This window comes from Syngnathus floridae, chromosome 15 (assembly GCF_059516105.1).
Source record: "Syngnathus floridae isolate MCC-2025c chromosome 15, RoL_Sflo_1.0, whole genome shotgun sequence".
NCBI lineage: Eukaryota > Metazoa > Chordata > Actinopteri > Syngnathiformes > Syngnathidae > Syngnathus > Syngnathus floridae.
In genome coordinates this window covers 6,743,743-6,759,462 of record NC_142427.1, presented here as the reverse complement: position 1 = coordinate 6,759,462, position 15,720 = coordinate 6,743,743, and the positions used below count along the sequence as shown (strand labels likewise).

The window sequence follows — 15,720 nt, the reverse complement described above, 5'->3', positions numbered from 1 at the left end:
AAATGTAAGTATTGTGAACTATTAAAAAAAATTGTGATATCAAATGACTATTATTTTAAGATTAGACTGTGTGTGCTATAAAAAAAATGAAACCTGAACAGGCATATGCTAGTGTTTTTGAAATATTTGCAATTTATTATGGGAGAAAGGCACAACATAAGGCAACAAACCTGAGATTATCATCACTAATCTCCTTCGGGTTTCACGATCATTAGCAATGGTCAAAGGTTAAAATATACTTGACATAGAGTAGTTAATACTTTTAGGTAATTTAGGCACAGAATCTTTCAGATTAGTTGAACTGGATGTTGCTGAAAATTATTATACGTATTACACACTGCTAATATACTGGCAACTCCATGATTATAAAGCATGTTGGCAGCTACTTTTAATAAACAAAATTGCCCCATATTACAATCATGAGTAATTGAATAAGCAGAGCCTGTTTAAAACTGAAATAAAAATTGATTACAAAACAATAAATAATGTTGACCATGTCAACAAAGAGGAATGGTGCACACAATCAAGCCAATATTTCGTCGCAAAAAGAACAGGTTTGAAAACCAATTCCAACAAAAGCGGAATTTTGATGTCCAATTAATCGTTAGCCAGGGAACGACTTTACACTAGCTTTAACTGTATTGTTTTCAAAATAGATGTTCTCATGTAGTGCGTGGGGCATAGTTATAAAACCAGGGTAACATTTTAGGAGAACAAAACCTAAAAGTACTGTCTGGAGACTATTTCTCGCCAAGAAGCCTTGCAAGGGAGACAATGTACACCAGCCTCCAATAGGAAAGAAGTGCGGTCAAACAAATGTCTGTACTGGGGTGATGGACCGCGTTGGTGACCCCGCCCGCTCCGAAGAAGAGGACGCCGAGCGATTAGTCACTTCTCGCTGCAGCTCGTCCACTCTCTTCTGCAGCTCGGCGCGCTTTGCCAGCAGCTCCTTATGGCGCTGATGAACAGGTTCCTATAGTGAACAGGTGAAGTCCAAGGGTTCTACATTGGCACACCCAAGTCAGGTCTTAAATAGCTTGTGACTCTTACCTGAGGCCTCATACGAGGGTTCCAACGTATATAGTAGCCCACCCAGAGCTCTAAGTGGCGTAAACTGACGACAGGGAACAGCACATGATTGGAGAAGTTGACGTACAAAGGATTAGTGAACTCCTCCAGCTGGCTGTTGATGTACGACCACAAGGACACTGTCCTCTTTGGAATCTCCTGTAAAACACGTAAAATGTTCAGCTCTGACTGATCATTTCATGACGACATGCGGAGGTGGCTAAAGTACTCTGGGAAGATTTCATGAAAAGCTCACGTACTTCCTTCAGTCGCTGCTGTTCGCTATTACACAGGAATGTCCCGAACAAGCAGCTGTACAGATGTTCCAAGATGGTCACCAGGAAGTATTCATTGAACTCAAAAGCTGCAGGAAACTAAAGCAAACGGTTTCTGTGTTACTCCTAAGAGTCATTCAAAAAACAGATTAGAACGGCTCACCTGACGAGTCAACTGCCACACACAGTCGACAAACTGAATAAAAACGGGGGAGCGATCCGCGTCCGTGTGGTTCTTATCGCCATGGCCGATACGCTGAAAGGTGAGTCGGGAATTTAGAGCGTGTTGTAGTGTGAGGACAAGAGCATGCGGCGAATATTACCAGCTGGAAACGGTGGCCGAAGCTCAGCCATTCTTTCTCCAGCAGCACCTGGAATCCGCGAATGGTTCGGTAGTGAGCGTCCAGCATGAGCATGGCCAGCGAGGTGAGCTGCGCCGTGCGGTCCCAGCCGTCGCTGCAGTGCACCACCACCGACGTTTTGCCGGACTCCACCTTGTCTGCGATGCGCAGCGCTCCTGCCAGGATCAACTACGAAACACACATTCAAAATACAGTATATAAAAAGTCTACACACCCCTTGCTCAAATTCAATTTTTACGACCAATCCCTTATTCCCACCGGTTGCATCATTTTGTCTCACCTTGATGTGCTCAAGCCAGTGAGTGGACTCCAGATTTGAAAGCCAGTGCGAATCCTCAATGTTGGGGTAGACAATATCCTTCAGCTTTCGGAGTGACTCTCTCATCACATGGATGTTGTGAATATCCAAGAACACCAACTCAGCATTTTGATAAGCGTCCTCACTTTCATATCCACCACCTTTCATCTGAGGTTCCAAAAAATATATATTTTTGGACATTCATATTTACACTGATAAAGCTTCAGCACAAACCTTGTTAGCTGCGGCATTCACACTCGGTCTAGCATCAAAAATGAAGAGTTTATGCGACTGTGCGTTGGCATCCATGATTGCCTGCAGGTATTTTTCATCCTCTTTGCTCCGTTTCCCGTTCACTCCAACCATAGGCTGGCTGCAACGTGTCACCGTTGCCTGGCTCTCTGGATGGATCCAGGACAGCACCTACCAAAGAGTCGAGTGGAAAAGAAGAGAATTAAAAAAATACTTCACCAAGGACGCTGAAGCAGAATGTTTACTCACAGGTATCCTTCCCTTTGCCCGAAAGGCGGCTATTCTCTTTAGCTCCTCATCTGGAATGTTGACCGGAACAGCCATTGTTGACGGATAGGTGTCACACAGTTCATAGTGATCGTTGACCTTTGTAATCCTCCAACTTTCATTGGGAATGCCCTATATATAGGCACAGAACGTTAGAAGATGTCTCTCACCATTTACAAAAGCCCCAGTTTTCAACTGCACCTGTCTTTTGTATTCTGACACTGCGTCGTACACCTTCCATCCATTTTCAGGAAACACTTGTCCGTATTGAAAGGCAAATATTTGCTGTGGAGGAGTTTATCAGTTGCTGGGTGGCTGACAAGCGGCAACATGGTTGAGAACTCACTTACCAGTCCATTGGAGACAGGAAACGCGAATTTCATCAACACTTCGAAAATTGACTTCCTGAGAGTGTCGTCCAATTGTTTGTGAGCAAATCGCAGATTGCGCATATCCTGTGTGGAGCAACCACAAGACTCAATAGCAGTATACAAACACTGATCAAGATCAATCTCCAATATTTTTTTTTTAAATAAGCCAACAGAGCATGTCAAGTCTTCTGTTGACCATGTTTGTGCTGACACACCTTGCAGACAAGGCCATAGGACACATCGCCGCGGCTTGACGCACTGCCGATTTTCTCCACCCGACTCACAACCCCAAGAGGCAGATCAAGCACAAAAGAAGGCTCCTAAAAGTTGATGGTAGAGGAACAGAGTCATTGTTTTGTCCAGAACTTGTTTGTGGCGAAACATGAATGAGACACCGTACCCTGTCCATGCATTTGAAGAAGAGCCTATAGTTACTAACGGTCAGTATTCCACGTACGGCTCCGGTGAAAGGACAGAAATAGGTGATGTCTTGTGCTGTAAAATTAAATCAGGATAAAAACACTAAAGCGAGTACGACGGAAGTGCACGATAAAAACACATACCCATATCTTGCACAACTTCATTTGGAAGCAATTGTGGTTCCTCTTTATCAGAATCTCGTAAAACCTGCTAAAGAAAAAAAGACAATCAGGAATGGAGAAGACGTGTTGAAGTAATTACACAAGATTAATTCAGGGTTTCTACCTTTGCATGAATTTTGGCCTTGACCTAAAATAGAAAAGAGTTTGCATGTGAGTCATGAGATGATTTATGGCATTGACTCCATTTTGTTTTATACAAACCCTGATTTCTGGGGAGAACTCCGCTGAGGTGGCCGTCTCAGACAACATAGCAGAGGAAGGTTTAACCTGGGCCGAACGCTCAGAACTGTTAAGAAAGAATGTTTTATTTTCCACATTGCTGCGATTCTGAAATAATGCTTTGCTGCTTTTTTTATATGAAGTCATGGATGAAGAGTGAGGGAGGAACAGCTGATAACAAAAACAGTCCTGTGGGCGCTGGCCAGACTTCGTCATCTGCTACAAATTCTGATTCATAAATTATGTAAGCATTTTAAATTCCATATTCTCTTTCAGACATATTTTTGAAAGCAAATGTAAGCTTCAGTTGAATAGAATTAACATAGGATAATATTTTCCTTAGTTTCAAAACTTTTAGCTAGCATAACCAACGCTACCTGGATAATGAATCAACACTCGGATGTCGAGAAGAGGATTGCTTCGAGCCTAAACTGTCCATACTTCCACTCTTCTCCATGTTGTTCTGTTCTCTTTTGTTGGATGAAGATCGTTGGCTGGAGTGGAGTTACAAGGATATCTAATCCTCCACTAGTCTGATAGTATTAAAACCAGCAACAAACGGAAGCTGCCATGTTTTCCCAGCAGCCTCACTCGTTCTAAAAAGGAAAAATAGATATACAGTGCTCCCTGGCGGACAAAGTAAGACTTGCAGCCTTTCGTGAAAACAAGTTCTTTAAAAATAATAAATGTATATAAAAATATGTTCACAAAGCTTAATTGTATGTTTTATGATCTTTAATTATGGCGCTCACATTTATATACAAGATTAAAGTTGCTGTTCAAACAAATGTACGTAAGAAATTTTATTTCAATGACAACAGATCATCCTCGCTACAGAGGTTAACTACTGTAAACTAAAAAAAAAGAAATCACAGGAATACACTTCACTGTCTACTTGACATATTTTTCCATAAACTTCTTGTGAAACTCAGAGCGCAGAGTATCATTGATGAAGCGTTTCTCTTTGCGTGCTTTGTCCAATCCTTTTGCGCAGTTCTTAAACACGACATCATCATCCCACCTGGATAGAAATTATTTGATCAGTTGTTGAAGGTAAGCATTAATTGTAGAAAAAAAACATGGCACATGTCTGCATTACCTTCTCTTGACCTTGAATGTGTTCTGAGCCTGAACGATTTGTTGTTGTTGCTGCTGTTGTTGTTGTTGCTGCTGCTGCTGCTGTCCTGCCAAATTAATCAATGGATTGCCACTTAATATATTCTCCATTCGGATCCTCTCCTCCTCTGCTTTTTGCTCCCGGTCCTAAGATGGAGAAATGTGCAAATGCAGATATAAAAACATGAAATCGAACTAGAGCATTTAAATATTTTTTGTAAATTGATAGTCCACCCTGCGTTCTTGTTCTTCAGCTCGCTCTTTCTTAATCTTCTCCAGTTCTGCGAGAAGTGCTGCGGTGTCATCATCATCGCTATCGTCCCCAGAGTTGTCATCGTCGTCATCCTTTTCACAAATAAACACAATTGTGACTGAAGCGGCTTTGTGCTTATGCTGTCAGTCTTGAAGGATGAGTGCGGTACATACCTCGGTAAGGGGATCGTCCGCATCGAGATTAGCTGCTGGAATTTGATCCAGTCTGGGTCTCTTTGAAGATGAGGAGGATGAAGAAGAGGATGTGGTGTGCTCTGGAGAATCAAGAATGAATTATAAACCAGTGTAAGACAGAGTGCAAGGGGTAAACTTTACTAACCTCTTGGTCCCCTCTCTCTCGTCTTTTCACGTACAGCTACACGCTCCCTCTCCTCCAACTCCCTGCGGAAGTCACGGGCACGCACCTCCTCAGGAGCATCCTGAGTTGGCTGCCTAACAGACAGAACACACAACAGATTTGAAAAAGTGTATTTCATGTAAGCACTTGTAGATGAGTATATAAAATATGCTGCTTGAGTATATTTATTTACTGACCTATACTTGATCTTTGTGTGACCGGGAAGATCTCGACTTGAATATTGCTTTGACAGTGCACTCAAATCTCCTTCTCCTTTTCCTCGCCCTCCTCTGGCGGGTTCAAATGTTGGTCTTGCAGCGGTCGTCATCGTGGACGGCTCTTCTTTACACGGCAATTGAACGACAATAAATGACACAGAATTGACTGAATCTCAAGAGTTTCATAATAGAACAGCACTGACACAATTATGATTCGAAATTAAGTCATGAAAAAATATTATAATCATACCATAAAGGATTTATAGCTACATTACTACATTACTATTGACTATCACTGAGAGCCATGAGACGTTTGCTAGCTTGTAATGCTAACGACGCACCCAAAGTTGAACAACGCTATTTCACAGAATGGAAAAAAATCCCTTATAAACAACAAAAAATAAAACATGTTTAACAATAATGTATGCTTTCGAAACGCTAGCGACTAGTAATAGAAATAAAGCAGCTGTCTTACTTACAACAAACCAACCGTACTGAAGAAAGGATGAGCTTCCGCAACCAATACGTCACTTCCGGCAAAAGCTTAGTCACTATGTACGCAAGGGACAATTTTTTTCATATATATAAACACTGCATGAGCTTAAAGGGAGTCAAAAATGTATTTAAAATATTCAATACATTATTATAATAAAGAAATAAACATCTCATTTTAAATCGTAGTCTTTAATCTGTAATTATATTCAATATGATTTCATGTAATTTGTTTTTATTTTCCTACATTTAAATTAAATCAAGTTATTTCAGCCTTATGTTCTTGCTATGACTAAGCTCTATGGGTGTGACGTGAAATATCCAATTTTATTCAAGAGGGAGAACATAATTTAATCCATCTTTATTTTGTCAGTGTGAAAATGCATTCAAATAAATGAGGAAGTTCAACAACAAATGAACTCAACAATGTCAGCATAATGATGATATTGAATCTATTGAGAGATCAGTAAAAAATCGTTTTTTTGTTTTTTTTTTACAAATGCTAACATAGCATTGTCAGCAAAGTTTCCCATGTCAATTACATTCTGGAACATGCATGTCATCAGTGCAAATAGCAGCTTCCATTTTCTGATAATCATCCAGTACAGAGCTGCAACAAACAATTATTTTAATAATTGATTGATTTGTCGAATTATGTGTTTCAAATGGCAGTGAGAAAATGTACAAAGATAAATTAATGATGATTTGGTCACTGGTTTGGTCTGTGACATGTCAGAAAAATGCTTAAATATTATTGACAGATTTTCAAATGAAAAGCAAATTTGATTGAACACAAAGAAAATCAGTCTCCTTTCATGGAGAACTACAATTTACTGTACTGAAATTCCATGCATTTGGACAATTAAGCAATTAAAAAAAAAAAAAAACAATTGAGTCAAAAATAATAATTGTTTGTTGATTAATCATTGCACTTCTAATCTGGTGTTCATTTATATTTGTAAATAACAGATCAATGTCCAGCCGCAGCAAGACCTCCAACATGCTCTCCTGATGCTTCAGGGTCCACGTTGTGCGATGATGTCATCAAAAGGTTGCCATTACATTGAAAGTGGCTCACGGGGTATATGCCGCATTTCCTATAACTTTCCTGAACTATCCTGATACCCTCGTCCTCTTTAGCCACCTGATATGCCTCTTTGAACACGCCCGAGAAGTCTTTCTTGCTGACTGTAAAGAGAGTCGCATTCGTGGGGTGCATCTGATCTAAGAGCGCGGCGAACCGCCGCTTGATGAGCGGAAATAGGCCCGCGTCGAGCGGCTGCAGAATGTGAGAGCAATGAGGTGGCAGGCACACAAGGACGACGCCTTCCTTACGGGCAGCCTCCACCACTTCCAGGTTCACGGGTGACTTGTGGCCGTCAAAAATGATCAGCAGTGGCCGCTCTTTAGGAGCATACGGCAAGAAGTGTCTGAGGAACCACTTCTTGAAAAGTTCCGAAGTGACGCATCCCGAATCCGACCACCCGTAGAGGGCATTTGACGGTCCTTGCGTCTTGTAACACACGCCTCCTGGGTAGGATTTGGAGTAGACGATAAATGGAGGGATATCCTTCCCTGCTGCGTTGAAGCAAGCCAGGACTGAGATGTAGTCCTTGGAGCCCGGAGTTGACTTGCAATCTAAACTGGCAGCTTTGGAGAGAACCGCCCTCTTCCGAGCCAGCTGAAAACCCATCTCGTTGCAATTCCAGATGCGGTGAGGCTTGTCCCCAAGCGCGTGAGCTTCCACCACAGAGCTCAGGAGGTGAAAAAAATGATCCAATGTTTCTTTCCTCACATGGACCATCCGACCTCGGATAATACTGTCTGCTGGCTGAATCGTAATATTCTTTTCTTGACGCCTCCTAAAGTTGAGCCACCAGGTTTGACCCAATTTCGAAAAGGCCACCCGTCTGTGTTGACGCTTGTAAATGGAAGACGCAAATGATACCAGCTGCTGCTTCGTGAGCGGGAATCCGTGTTTGGACATGTATAAGGAGAACTCCACCAACAGTTCCTCGTCTGAAGATGTTATAAGCTGAGCAGGCCCACTACGACTCCCTGGTGTCACCCGTCCGCTGACCCGGTCCCCAAGCGAGGATTTGGGGACTCCAAACTCCTTGGCTGCCTTTCTCACAGTGCACCTCCCTGACTTGACCTCGATCAGTGCATGCTCCATGGCTTCCTCTGTCCATTTCTTTTTCTTCTTCCTTCCAATTTTGTCAAGATGATTTCTTGAAGGCATGCTTCTAGGATGGAGTAAAATACACAGCTGATGATTTAATTATTTTCCATTGCAAAAACAGAGAGAGAGGAGATGCTTGTCACAATCCATGCTTTCTATCTACAATAATAAAACCTATATGTCAAACAAACGAAAATGTCAACTCTGGATAGGAACATGAACCTGAATGCATGACAAGTAGTAACAATGTAGAATACATTTGTCTCTGTTTATAAAACATCTATCTTGATGCATATATATTTATTCATTAAAATTAAAATATGAGCAAATAATACTGAATGACTTACTGATGCTTTGGAATCAGCCGATATGGAGAAAATTATTGTACATCAGCCCCCACTTGATGGCTTAAACGTAATTGCTGCACATAAAATTGCAAGAGACCCAAAAGACAATGATTTCGTAGTTTATAATGAAAAATAAAATAAACCACATAAAAATGACCGCTAATGCTTCTGCAGCCGTAAAGTTAGTTACCGACAAAAAAACAAAACAAAAACAAATGAGTAGAAATGAAGGTGTTTCCTTGTCAAGGTTCTTCTAACCTGGAAGTGGATCAACGGCCTTTCAAAATAAAAGTCTGACATTTCAAAATAAAGGCCTTTCGTTTCCGGCTGCAAAATCGCTGAAATTCAAAATTCAATTTGTCATATTCCCAGAAATTAAAAACAGAAGAAATGAGCAGTTGCTTAAAGCGGATATCGTTATTTAAAAGTGCATGTTTATGAGTAAATAATGCCTAATGTGACAGGCCACCTACACAAAAACAAGTGGAACTAGATGAACCCAAAAATAAGGACAAATGTTTTGACCAGTCTATTACAAAACCCTGTGAAGATGCTTCAAATTCCTATCCAGTCTCTCCATCTCAAGTCATACAAGATGGAGAAACAAAGGAACACCCAGAGGCACAATCTCAGCCGCTGAGCAACCAGTTTCTGTCTTTGCTTCCGAAGACAACAAAGAAACTGCTGATACGGCCCATCACCAATCGCATTAAGAACACAAAGAGAAAACAGCTCAGTGGGAGATCAACCGGTTGCCCACACAACTTTAGAGAAGGATGATGTCGATGCACCAACTCAGCACCATCATGTAGAATGCGACGATGGCGGTCCTGGTGACGATGTTCACGATGGTCTCATTGTAACGTGAATGAGTGTTGCTCCTGCTCAGTTGTACACTTTATACCAAGGTTGACTTTAATATACAAAAACTATATCCTCATTATCTAAAAATTCAGACCCTGCACAAGTAACACAATAGTGTTGATTAAACACAATTTTATTGAAAACATGCAATTTGAGGTTACAGTAAACTCACCCACGTTAATTTCTTTGTAAATGCCCACACATGACAAAGCTGAAGTTTCAGAGCGGGCGGACGAGTTTAACAGAGTTTACAGATGGAAATGTTATTGTAAGCATTAGAGGCATCACCTCCAATATCCAATACATGGCTTTGTTTCGCCCCCACACAGTGGTGTTTAAACAAAGCAATTACGTGAGTGACAGTGGGCAGGCTGATACAACAAAACGCTGCAGACAACTTTGGTACATTCACTTTCAAAGCACACAATCCATACACACACAGCCAACTCATTATCATACACCCAATGCATATTTCACGAAGCACCGAAAGGGCTAAAAGGAAAGTTAGTCTTTGCAAGGTGAGCTGTTTATTATTCCTGAAATGCCACACATCAAAATAGCGCTGGCACTAAACGTCACCAAAAAGACAAATGAACAACAAAGCCAAGAGAATCATCGAGGAGGGTGGGAATTTTCATCTCTTTGTAAGTTGTTCGCGTACAAGACACAGTGGTGAGGAAAGTTACCGGATGCAGTACTAGCAAGGGAACCGGATTGGCTCGTGACTGTCCATCTCACAATCAGAGGACGCCATCGACGGAGGTGATGCTTGAGCACTTAGCGTACGCCTTTCCTGCCCAGGAACCGCAAGACTGCATAATTATAGGTGGTTGCAACCAAAAAGAGAATCTGCAAAGCAAGAATATATTGATGAGGAGGAGGGGAACAGGAAAAAAAAAAGCCTTCAGTCGTAAAACATTTGATTTGGCACACTGAGCTACGTATGTTGCAAATTCTGCCTTTGCAAGTAGTGTGTAAATTGAAGAATAAAAACAACAGTTAAAAACAAACAGTTGTGAAAGAGGAAATGCAAATTTTTTAGCTTAAAAGTTAAATATAACTGAAACTGACCTAGGTATTTTTAACAGACCACTAGAGGGAGCCATATACCACTAGCGGTATATTGAACCACTACTATAGTGTAAAAAAATAGTTTTTAAAAATCTTAATAATATTCTTGAACATCATTTCCAGCTGAAACAATTTAAAAAAATAAACATGCTAATCACATTCTGACCAGTGCGGGAAAAACTAATGCTCACCAATGCTAAGAGGGTGATTCCAGCACCAGCAAATGCAGCAATATACAGGTCATAGGTGAGGTGAAACTGAAAGAAAGAACAAACAAAGATTAGTCTCAGGCTGGGACATTCATATCCTCAAAATACCCGAAAAATTAATAAAGCACCCCATGTGTGTACGTTATTATTCTCACTTTCACACCACACTCATTTTGGACAGATGTTGCCGAGTATCACCAAACATCATTCATGAAGATAAAGTTGAGGTGAAAGGGTGCGTGAAATAAAATATGGAAAGCGTCTACTCACTTCGCTCGTCTTGCAAATAGATGCCAAGGTCATTCCGCACGTCTTGCCCGGCACCGCATTCCAAGGAAGCAGCCCTTGAATAAAGACGTGACATAAGTGATGTATCTCTTACCGATGCTGATTGCAAAAACCTTGAGAAGCATTCTTCGTTCATCAGCAAGGAAATTCACTTTGAGGAATTTCATGGGCAATTTACTAACTAGTTTTGCATTGGCGTAATCCGCAATGATGAATTTGTTGCCTCACAATAAAAAAAAAAGCCCATTGATATTCTCATCATGCGCACATGCGGTCAGTCATTATAGGAGCATCTCACCATATTGCCTGGCGTCCATGCAAATCCAGCTGTGCTGATTTATGCTGGGGGTTGTTTCAGCCAGGATGTTGATGTCGTGGCAGGTCTGCTCCATGTTGAACAAGAAGTAGACCGGAATAGCAGTGAAGGCAAACACTGCCAGCCAGATGAAGGCCAAGATATACGTCACAATGATAAACTGTGGAAATTTGAAAAAGCGCAATTTAGGGTCATGGGAATGCTGCAAGTTGCTGTGTGATGAATGTGGCATCACCAAGTCTGCTATTAACCATATTTCATTTTTTTTATTTTTGGGGGGGCATTACGCATCGCCAAAATGACCCAATGGCATCGCTGCCCCCCCCTCCCCGCTTCTCTCTTTCCTTTTTGACCTTGTGCTCACCGTCAGGCTGAGGCATCGCCCACAGTGGGTGCTCCTAAATTCCCCGAAGGTCTGCTTGACTGCGCTTGTCGTGTAGAAGCCTTCAGCCAGCAGCAGGATACCATAGAGGAAGAAAAATGAGGCCAGGCCGTAGATGACATACTGGAAGTATTCCACACTGCACAAGGGGAGGGGGGTGCGGGGAGAAAAGGTCAGTCGGGCAGAAAGCCGAGACGAATTTAGAGAACAAGCGTGGAAAATACACTCACAAGTCAGCCACGATCTCAAAGTCCTGCTCATTGCGGGCGAAGTAAGTCTCAACCAGGACTTCGGTCTGGGTTAAGGCTTCGTGCCCGCAGCCACAAAACAGAGCCATGCCTGCATAGCACAGCAAGGTGGCCACCAGAGATGGGTAGGGCACTGCCCCCAAGCACCGGATACAGCAATCATAACAACCTGAGGGGGCATAATATATCAGCACACAGGCGGCACATACCGCACACACAACCACACAGCACATCGAAGCCTGGATGGGGAATTCGTTCACCCTGCGGGAGAGCTAGCCCGGCAAATCCATCAGCATTCGCTGGGGAAGAAAAAAAAAAAAGAAAAAAGACCACTGCAACCCACAAGCAGGCGAGCAAAGAAAACCGCTGCTTATTTCAAAAACATTCTGCCCGGTGTGAGCAGCCAAAGCAGGTAGCAAACAACCCTCAGTGTTAATAAATAAAAGCAGTGACACAAATGGGATAACGGAAACCACCTAAGGCTTTGCAAAGCCAAGGCTGTCTGACCGGAAACATCCTGCTTCTGATCCTGTATTCCACTACAAGCAAGTTCCCCGAGATGAAAACTGTCTACAAGCGACTACGAAATAATTTCATCTGCAATGTGAACGCTCGTCCGCTTGTATCGACGCCTGAAGCTCGTCCGGCTCTCCTTCTGCGACGGTCACAAGCGTCGCCACGCTAAAGAGAGATGCTGGTGGTGGAACGCTGACTTCACAGCCTTGAAGAGAGAGCGTCTCATTGTGGACAAACATAAGGTAGCCATTGTCAAGCCCGTGGGACAAAGGCCAGTGATATCAAGCAAACAAAGACCTTAGAGCCACGCATGATGTAGTAGAAGCAGCAGGGGGGGAGGGGAGGCGGGGGTCAACAGGTCACCCCTTGCGATGTCAGGCCATCCTCCATCCATCCGTCACTCGGTGTCAGGTCGGACGGGGACGGAGCGGATGTACAGTTGCAAACATCGATAATACGTGGTGAAGCATTTGACGACTTTTAGTGGGAAGCAACCACGCTGCTATCTAAATTTAAATCGTATCAGCGAGGAGACTGCTGGGGGATGCGGTAATGATGATGTCTGCCCACGCTTCAGCTGGAGAACGGCGAGGAGCAGTTTATTACGCGTTAAAGGGCATCAGTGAATTTAGTTGATGCCAGCCAATCAATGCAGATCCCAAAATCGAGCATTTTGGTGCTCAAGATGTTTGCAAGTGGAGTGCAAGAAAAATCAGAGGAAGTGAATCTTGTCTCATTGAAGTTTTGGAATTAAAAACCACCTCATGGTTAAAATGAGTGACCAAAAAAAAAAAAATTCACTCGACTAAAAATGTGTGCAAAACGACTTTAACGACTCAACAGGTAATATATCAACTGTGACGGTAAAATGAAGGAAAAAGTAAAAAATAGAAATACTGCTTCTTCTTCAATTCCACAAATCATGTCCAAGGTCATAAATTATATTTTCAATGCAACATTTACACATTCACAAATGGCTTTTATAAGAGATGAAAAGGAGTTATTAAAAATTCTGTGCACTCACCCATGTCCGGAAAGATGTTGGGAGGTTGATTGAAGTTTCGGCTGCGCGGCTTCCCGACTCTGATATGAGGATATGAGAAGTTATTCGGCGCCACTCCTATATGAATCTGACTCGCGCTTTTGTCTCATCAACAATAGATGGACCACATCACCCCAAGTGACATCTTAAAGTCACAAAGTCCCATTTCGGCTGCCAGACATTATTTATAGCCCCGTGGGTTCAGCATTGGTGACAGGCAGGTCACAAATTTCTCGCTATTGTTTATTTTTATTCGATTAATCTTCTGCTCCTACTCAGGTACAGAAATGAGGGGAGTGAATCAAATGAGCTTTTGTGTCAACTGGACAAATCCCTATTACAATAAATATAAAAACAAACTATTAAAAAATAAATCTATTTTGATTGATACTATCACAGAGGTATTATTGTTACAATATTTTTATTGTAAACGCAGCTTAGGTGCTACATGTTAATAAACAATAACAATATAAAAACACAATGCGTGTAATAGCCTTGTTAACAATAAAACCAGCAATAAATTGCTTTGAAACTAATAAAAGTTGTTATATTTGACTGTTTGCCGGCCAAGCTACTGATGTTTAATTTCAATAAGACAACACAATTTCCATTTTCTTTCATTTAAACGCTGTATTAACAAATGGATTTCCTCAACATCTAAATTAACTTAGCAGTAAGTTGTGTTGTCTAAATAAACATCAATTAGAGGTGTGCCTGGGAAAAGGTAGCAAAACAAATCGACATGCTAGTGACGGACGTTGATGAAGTTGTCTAACAAGGGTGACATTGACAGTCAGGTCCAGCTGCTGCCCGCTCCCCCCCACCCTTCCTTATTTGACCCAGTTGATGTCAAAGCTGGGTTCAGTACAAAGGAGCCAGTGTGGAACTGGACAGAACACTGCTATGCTCCCTTTTTGGGGGGGAATAAGATCCCCTTCTAATTTTTCCATGCTATGCCCTTTTAAACACATAGCTGGAATCTCTCTTGCGCTCCATTTGGACTGGTCATCGCTAAAAGAAGACTTTGTGAGCAAGCTCTTATCATCAAGTGTGTAACTTTTTATGCCACCATCTTCGTGACTGATTTGTTTTCCAACTAAATTGAACCCCTCAAAGATACGGCAACATCATGTAGCGCTTGAAGAAGATTAACGACGCTGGCATTGTTAAGCTAAAATGTTGATGAGGACGGACACCTTTGAAATGGCTTTGAAAAGAACGCGAGGCAGGTCGACAGAGATGAGAAGCCTTCATTAACCTAAAGGAATGGATGGGAACGCACACAAGGCAGCTTTCGGGACACGGGGTGCATGATATTGCTGTTGACGATCAAAAAAAAAGATTAGGAGGAGTCTTCAGTGGCTCGCGGGAGAGATAGTCATTTATGTAAGTATTCAAATTGGAGGGGGGGTGCAGATGGGGAGATGTGAGCGGCCCACGTTATGAATTATTATAACACTTAAACACTACTTTAAAGTCATTAGTCAGTGGGTAAATGGACTTTGAATAAACTCATTTGTCATCCAGCTCACAAACGCTACAAGATGCAATCACCTGATCAGCACCATGGACAGCGACAAACCATGCAAAAGCAAATTCTTCTGCATTTGTGTTATCTGGATCGTATGTGGCGTGTGATAAAATTATTGCGTGCCGGACACTGTGTTCCACATGTGTTTGAACAGCGGGAGGCGGAGCTGTAATAATATTTGCACCTCCTCTTATCTCTGCTGTGCTAATCCGTGCTGGAAAAACAAACAAGCAGCCATGAAACAAACAGGCAAGCATTTTGGAGGACGTAAATTCAGTGGCAATGACCTCCTGCGATGGAGTATTTGCTTTTGATGAAACGAATGATTTATCCGCTTTTAACTGAGCACTCTGGAAAGTCTTTCATGCTAACAAGTGAGGAAAGGGCACAGGAGGGTTAAGGAGACAACAACAAAGGAAGACAATGGGTAGCGGTTAGAATTTACAAGAAGTGGCTGAAAAATGCGATACCCTTTGTGGAGTTGGGAAATTCTTGACAGGTTTACAAGATAAAACAAAAATATCTGGTTTTAGTTTTATATGCATTTAGCATCGAAGTGTGATACGAGTGACAC

At 42.0% G+C, this 15,720-nt stretch overlaps 4 protein-coding genes across 8 annotated transcripts; all 4 read right to left on the bottom strand.

Moving 5' to 3' along the window:
* Positions 1-109: 109 nt before the first annotated feature.
* mtmr2 (myotubularin related protein 2) lies at positions 110-4,324 on the bottom strand. Of its 2 annotated transcripts, none has more exons than XM_088399125.1 (16): positions 4,092-4,324; positions 3,697-3,781; positions 3,599-3,622; positions 3,457-3,523; positions 3,294-3,388; positions 3,109-3,213; positions 2,873-2,977; positions 2,724-2,807; positions 2,505-2,654; positions 2,238-2,426; positions 1,986-2,171; positions 1,667-1,873; positions 1,507-1,599; positions 1,329-1,442; positions 1,051-1,227; positions 110-973 (listed from the first exon to the last, which is right to left on the bottom strand). In XM_088399125.1, the coding sequence occupies exons 1-16, from the start codon at positions 4,169-4,171 to the stop codon at positions 809-811; spliced, it is 1,926 nt and encodes a 641-aa protein (XP_088255251.1). In that variant the 5' UTR covers positions 4,172-4,324; the 3' UTR covers positions 110-808. The 2 variants fall into 2 exon arrangements, with proteins under 2 accessions (XP_088255251.1, XP_088255252.1); XM_088399126.1 differs by having other exon boundaries at positions 3,457-3,520.
* Positions 4,325-4,431: 107 nt separating this feature from the next.
* cwc15 (CWC15 spliceosome associated protein) lies at positions 4,432-6,204 on the bottom strand. Of its 2 annotated transcripts, none has more exons than XM_088399127.1 (7): positions 6,138-6,204; positions 5,638-5,782; positions 5,423-5,535; positions 5,257-5,357; positions 5,065-5,175; positions 4,814-4,977; positions 4,432-4,735 (listed from the first exon to the last, which is right to left on the bottom strand). In XM_088399127.1, the coding sequence occupies exons 2-7, from the start codon at positions 5,766-5,768 to the stop codon at positions 4,606-4,608; spliced, it is 750 nt and encodes a 249-aa protein (XP_088255253.1). In that variant the 5' UTR covers positions 5,769-5,782; positions 6,138-6,204; the 3' UTR covers positions 4,432-4,605. The 2 variants fall into 2 exon arrangements, with proteins under 2 accessions (XP_088255253.1, XP_088255254.1); XM_088399128.1 differs by having other exon boundaries at positions 5,638-5,779; positions 6,138-6,196.
* Positions 6,205-6,496: 292 nt separating this feature from the next.
* LOC148386166 (uncharacterized) lies at positions 6,497-8,951 on the bottom strand. Of its 2 annotated transcripts, none has more exons than XM_088398711.1 (2): positions 8,680-8,951; positions 6,497-8,419 (listed from the first exon to the last, which is right to left on the bottom strand). In XM_088398711.1, exon 2 carries the CDS (start codon positions 8,390-8,392, stop codon positions 7,121-7,123), a length of 1,272 nt encoding a protein of 423 aa, XP_088254837.1. In that variant the 5' UTR covers positions 8,393-8,419; positions 8,680-8,951; the 3' UTR covers positions 6,497-7,120. The 2 variants fall into 2 exon arrangements, with proteins under 2 accessions (XP_088254837.1, XP_088254836.1); XM_088398710.1 differs by having other exon boundaries at positions 6,497-8,396; positions 8,680-8,950.
* Positions 8,952-9,660: 709 nt separating this feature from the next.
* plp1b (proteolipid protein 1b) lies at positions 9,661-13,759 on the bottom strand. Of its 2 annotated transcripts, none has more exons than XM_088399338.1 (7): positions 13,598-13,759; positions 12,040-12,226; positions 11,792-11,948; positions 11,410-11,587; positions 11,094-11,167; positions 10,806-10,871; positions 9,661-10,392 (listed from the first exon to the last, which is right to left on the bottom strand). In XM_088399338.1, the coding sequence occupies exons 1-7, from the start codon at positions 13,599-13,601 to the stop codon at positions 10,321-10,323; spliced, it is 738 nt and encodes a 245-aa protein (XP_088255464.1). In that variant the 5' UTR covers positions 13,602-13,759; the 3' UTR covers positions 9,661-10,320. The 2 variants fall into 2 exon arrangements, with proteins under 2 accessions (XP_088255464.1, XP_088255463.1); XM_088399337.1 differs by lacking the exon at positions 13,598-13,759 and adding an exon at positions 12,534-13,548.
* Between the last annotated feature and the right edge of the window lie 1,961 nt (positions 13,760-15,720).

Excerpts from the sequence above, each read along its gene's own strand:
- mtmr2 (XM_088399125.1), bottom strand. The coding sequence starts at position 4,171 with ATGGAGAAGAGTGGAAGTATGGACAGTTTAGGCTCGAAGCAATCCTCT. Across the intron at positions 2,427-2,504 it reads GGGCAAAGGGAAGGATACCT|GTGCTGTCCTGGATCCATCC; the intron begins GTGAGTAAACAT and ends ACTCTTTGGTAG. Across the intron at positions 2,172-2,237 it reads TGAATGCCGCAGCTAACAAG|ATGAAAGGTGGTGGATATGA; the intron begins GTTTGTGCTGAA and ends TTGGAACCTCAG.
- LOC148386166 (XM_088398711.1), bottom strand. The coding sequence starts at position 8,392 with ATGCCTTCAAGAAATCATCTTGACAAAATTGGAAGGAAGAAGAAAAAG.
- plp1b (XM_088399337.1), bottom strand. The coding sequence starts at position 12,573 with ATGTTTCCGGTCAGACAGCCTTGGCTTTGCAAAGCCTTAG. Across the intron at positions 12,227-12,533 it reads TTGGCTTTGCAAAGCCTTAG|GTTGTTATGATTGCTGTATC; the intron begins GTGGTTTCCGTT and ends ATGCCCCCTCAG. Across the intron at positions 10,393-10,805 it reads GAATCACCCTCTTAGCATTG|ATTCTCTTTTTGGTTGCAAC; the intron begins GTGAGCATTAGT and ends CTTGCTTTGCAG.
- cwc15 (XM_088399127.1), bottom strand. The coding sequence starts at position 5,768 with ATGACGACCGCTGCAAGACCAACATTTGAACCCGCCAGAGGAGGGCGA. Across the intron at positions 5,176-5,256 it reads CGGACGATCCCCTTACCGAG|GATGACGACGATGACAACTC; the intron begins GTATGTACCGCA and ends ATTTGTGAAAAG. Across the intron at positions 4,978-5,064 it reads CTGAAGAACAAGAACGCAGG|GACCGGGAGCAAAAAGCAGA; the intron begins GTGGACTATCAA and ends TCTCCATCTTAG.